Genomic DNA, 4,734 nt, shown 5'->3' on the forward strand with positions numbered 1-4,734 from the left:
ATAATACTAAATACTGCAAATTTCAGGGCAGAGAGAGATCAAGGTGCGCTGAAAGAGTCAGAAGAGTCTCCCTGGAAGAGGTGAGTATTGAGAGAGCAGGTCTCCGAGGTGGACTCTGTGGAGCTGGCCAGAGTCCTGCTCGGGTCCTGACTGGGTGAGCCGTGTGGGGTCCACTCTTTTGTGGCTGACAGCACAGATCTGGGCTCCAGGGCTCAGGATGCTGCTGCTGGGAGCTGTTCTACTGCTACTAGCCCTGCCCAGTCACGGCCAGGAAACCACTGAAGAGCCTGGAGTCCTGGTCCGCCTGCCCAAGGGGGCCTGTCCAGGTTGGATGGTGGGCATCCCAGGGCATCCTGGCCACAATGGGACCCCAGGCCGTGATGGCAGAGATGGCACCGCTGGTGAGAAGGGTGAGAAAGGAGATCCAGGTAAGCATAAGGTCTTTTCTTTTTTTAAGCTCTTTATTGGAATATAATTGCTTTACACTCTTGTACCAGTTTTTGAGGTACACCAAAGTGAATCAGCTGTATTTATACATATATCCCCATATCCCCTCCCTCCCGTGACTCCCTCCCTCCCTCCCTATCCTGGCCCTCTAAGTCATCACGCATCATCGAGTTGATCTCCCTATGTTACGCAGCAACTTCCCACTAGCTATCTATTTTACATTTGGTAGTGTATATATGTCAATGCTATTCTCTCACTTTGTCTCAGCTTACCTCTCCCCCCCTCCCAACCCCGTGTCCTCAAGTCCGTTCTCTACATCTGCATCTTTAAGGAATAAGGTCTTTAGTTTCCTCCATCACAGACTTCTCCTGGGTGGAGGAGGGCTTATAGAACTCTCCGAGGGCAATAGTTATTGACTAAGGCCTGTGCACAGGGAAGAAACAAAGCTTTTTAATGTGACCCATAAGCAACCTGAGTGGATTTTGGGTTGGCCTTCCGGGGTAAACACACAAGGTACCTTAAAAAGCAAGTACCCATACCACCTTCCCCACCCTCTTTTCCATCCCCACCCTCATCCATCCCTATTCCCAGTCTGCTCATATTCCTATTTGCCTTAATCCCTTAATTCCCATTCCATCCAGTGGCATTCAGCCATATTACTGGTACCTCCTGCCAGTCACAATCCTTCTCCTGGAGAATGCCTGCTCTAGTGCACAGGACTGTTAGTGGTTACTACAAGAGAGTCTACTCCAAATATGCCAAAGTGAATGTGGGCAAATGCCCAAAGAAGGGAATAGAGAGGAAATGCCCTCAGTGCAGACCTGGATTAACAATGAAGGCAGGGCTGGAGTGAGGCCTTGAAGGATGGGCAGACAGAATAAAGGAGGGAGGGCAGCCTAGAAGGATGGGACGGAAAAGCAGAGGTATGGTTGGTTGAGCCGGCACATAAAGTGTTGGCAGGTGGAGGGCCTGTAATGGAGACTTATAGGAGATAAGGTTGGAGATGAATTTATGGGAGCCTGCTGTGGGAGGGGGAGATGTGGATGAGGAGGTGACAGCTGTCCCCTTTGGGAGCTGTCATTGGTTCCTTGCTCTGTAAGTCAAGCAGATTGTAGGTGGGGCCGCAGGGACAATGTTTTAGGCTGGAACCAACCTAAACAGGAGTTCTGTTGCTTGTGGTCACTGAGGTCTTCTCCTTCACTAGGTCTCGATGGTCTTAAGGGGGACACTGGTGAAACTGGAGTGCCTGGGGTTGAAGGTCCCCGAGGCTTTCCAGGAAACCCAGGCAGAAAAGGTGAACCTGGAGAAAGTGCCTATGTGTACCGCTCAGCATTCAGTGTGGGCCTGGAGACCCGGGTCACCGTCCCCAATGTTCCCATTCGCTTTACCAAGATCTTCTACAATCAGCAAAACCACTATGATGTCACCACTGGCAAGTTCTACTGCAACATTCCCGGGCTGTACTACTTCTCCTACCACATCACAGTCTACTTGCAGGATGTGAAGGTCAGCCTCTATAAGAAGGACAAGGCCATACTTTTTACCTATGACCAGTTCCAGGACAAGAACGTGGACCAGGCCTCTGGCTCTGTGCTCCTCCATCTGGAGAAGGGTGACCAAGTCTGGCTCCAGGTGTATGGGGATGGAGCGAACAATGGGGTCTATGCAGATAATGTCCATGACTCCACCTTCACAGGCTTCCTTCTCTACCATGACATGGAATGAGCACCACTAACTCAGAGCCTCCACTGGGCCAAGCAGCCCAAAGTCAAAGAACAGTCCACAGGTCTTCAATGTAGTTAGGAGACTGATTTTATTATCTAGCTGGAGGACTCTGGACATTATTCATTCATTCATTCATCAAGTACCTTTTGTAAAAAAATCATATACTATGTTCCCAGGACAGTCCTGATGAAGACACGTCCCCTGGCCTCAAGGATCTATTATGCAGTGGTAATACTAGAAGGATGATGACATTTACCAGGGAGTTTGACATGCATGACAAGATAACCAACTACTAGAAAGTATTTGGCTGTGCTATTCTGTGCCTGATTTGTTGTTGTTGTTGTTGTTGTTGTTGTTGTTTTATGTTCATGCCAACCCTGTGAAGTACATGGGAAAGTGACTGTTCTCCTGTTTTTACACTTGGGGCCCTGACGGTGAGAGAGTTAAGTGAATGCCAAAAGTCACACAGGCATTAAGTGACAAAGTTACAGATCCAGCCCAGGGCCATGGGCCTTTTCCAGTATACAGTGCTCATTTTAAGGAGTGCATGGCCTTTTGGAGGGTATTGGTAGGGGTCTCCCATCCAGTTCACCTGAGGGCCTTTGGAATGGCTTCGCCATGCACTAAGACCTTCCCCAGTAGCGCTCCCTTGGAGACTGTGGTTCTATGACTAGGTCCCATTCCAGCTGGACTACTCATCAGCCCTCACTGCTCCTTGCTTCCTCTCCTCTGTGTCCTGCCTCATGCTCTTCCGTTTGACCCAGAAAGTTGCCTCCATCTCCACAAGCCGACATCTTCCCTGTTCCTCAAGGCCACCTGGTCAGGAAGCTTCTCTGATGTGATATCTCTTTCCTGCAAGCCTTCCTCACACCTGTGCCCCTCCAACCTGTTTCCCTGGATGAGAGTCCTGGGTCTGTGAGATATCCTCCCATAGGCCAGGGACAACTGCCCGGAAAGGACAGTGCTTCCTTCACCCCGAGTCCCCTTGCAGGTCCTTGATAAATGCCTCATGAAGAACCAACTCTGGAACCTCATATCTACCCAGAGTTAACTCCATTTCAGTCTCTCCGTATAACCATCACCTATCTGCAAAAATAGTTTCATTTTAGGAACACCTTGATTTTAGACAACCAATCTTTGTTCCACTGGACAGCTTGAATATTTTCCGCTGATGTTAGGGATGACTGTTGCTTTCCAGAACACTTAAAGGATTTTCCCTCAAGGAAGAAGCTTGAGCCTGCAATGCAACCCATGAAGGAATTTGGAAACCATTTTTTCTTCGAGCACCAACAGGGTCTGGGAAGACCTGGGACTCCTGAATCTACTCTTGCTCTTTAAGAATTATAAAAAAAGAAAGAAAGAAAAGGAAAAAGGAAAACGACGACTGTCTGAAGTGATGGATATGTTACTTAGCATGATTGTGGTGATTATTTCACAATGTATATCTATATAAAATCACCAAATTGTATACCTTTAATGTAAACATTTTTAATTGCCAAATATTTTTCAAGGAAAAAAAAAAGGGATTACAGATGGTTGATGGTGGTAAACATCCTTCCAGGAGACAATAGCTTGGGTGATGCTCTTCAAAGATTTTAGCAAGAGCAGAACTGATAGCATTCTGTATAAATACAGAAACGGAAAACCCAGTTTTTTGCTTACAGTTTTAAATTCTGAATGATTTCCTTTTATATGTATGGCTATTCATTAGGTGACTATTATTTCTACATATAAAGCTTTATCTTTTAAAATACTTGTATATCATTATTTTCTACAAGTAAAGATACCGTTCGGCGTTAAAAGTAGAAACATTTGTATCACATGGCTTTTGTGTTCATTTTTGGAGAAAGACATGGGGTTTAGAGAGGGATGAAAGGGTAAACGTTTTTTAATGAATGACAAGTGAGATGTGCTTGCATCTCATTGGCTCTGGTTGGGTTGTGTGCTCATCTCTGACCAATCACTGGAGTCAGGAGGATAGAATATATCTATTGGCTTAATTGATTATGGCTCTCACTAGAGAAGGAGTATTTTCCTTAAAGCAAAATCTGGATACAGTAACCAGGGTGAGAGAATGGATGATGAATGCAAAAACAACAACTGTCCACACGAGCTTTTAATGTTATGCTTGAATTTTCTCAGGTTTCTCAGAGGCATTGCTGGAAAATTGCTATTGATTCTTTTCTAAAATTTCAACAAATAGCTAATGTCTGGCCATGCTCACAGTTCCACATCTGGCTAGGGTGGGATCCTCATAGCACCGGACACGGTGGCACACATACTCTAAGCTCCTGGAACGGGGTTGGCTTAAGTGCAGACTACAAGTTATGGCTCACCTTCTAAAGGTGGTGATTCTAATGTTAATTCAGTTTTCAAGCCTTTGCTATGCTATTTGGGCCTATCTGTCACATGCACCACTCAGAGTCTGGTCTGGGACTTCAGTCGTTTCATTCTTGAAGCCTTTGCTGTGCTTCTTTGTGTCTGTTCTGCATGTGTACGCTGGGGGTTGAGTCTGGGACTTACACGAGGTCCCAAACAGAATTAGAAGATGTCCTTTCCCAG

General features: G+C 46.3%; 1 protein-coding gene across 1 annotated transcript; it reads left to right on the forward strand.

Moving 5' to 3' along the window:
- Positions 1–217: 217 nt before the first annotated feature.
- On the forward strand, positions 218–2,886 carry ADIPOQ (adiponectin, C1Q and collagen domain containing). Its single transcript, XM_057739498.1, has 2 exons — positions 218–428; positions 1,652–2,886. Exons 1-2 carry the CDS (start codon positions 218–220, stop codon positions 2,170–2,172), a joined length of 732 nt encoding a protein of 243 aa, XP_057595481.1. The 3' UTR covers positions 2,173–2,886.
- Positions 2,887–4,734: the final 1,848 nt, after the last annotated feature.

The sequence above is a fragment of the Hippopotamus amphibius genome, chromosome 6, assembly GCF_030028045.1.
Source record: "Hippopotamus amphibius kiboko isolate mHipAmp2 chromosome 6, mHipAmp2.hap2, whole genome shotgun sequence".
NCBI classification, from domain to species: Eukaryota; Metazoa; Chordata; class Mammalia; order Artiodactyla; family Hippopotamidae; genus Hippopotamus; species Hippopotamus amphibius.

Coding starts and splice junctions, on each gene's coding strand:
- ADIPOQ (XM_057739498.1), top strand. CDS start 218: ATGCTGCTGCTGGGAGCTGTTCTACTGCTACTAGCCCTGCCCAGTCAC. Junction 429..1,651: donor GGGTGAGAAAGGAGATCCAG/GTAAGCATAAGG, acceptor CTCCTTCACTAG/GTCTCGATGGTCTTAAGGGG.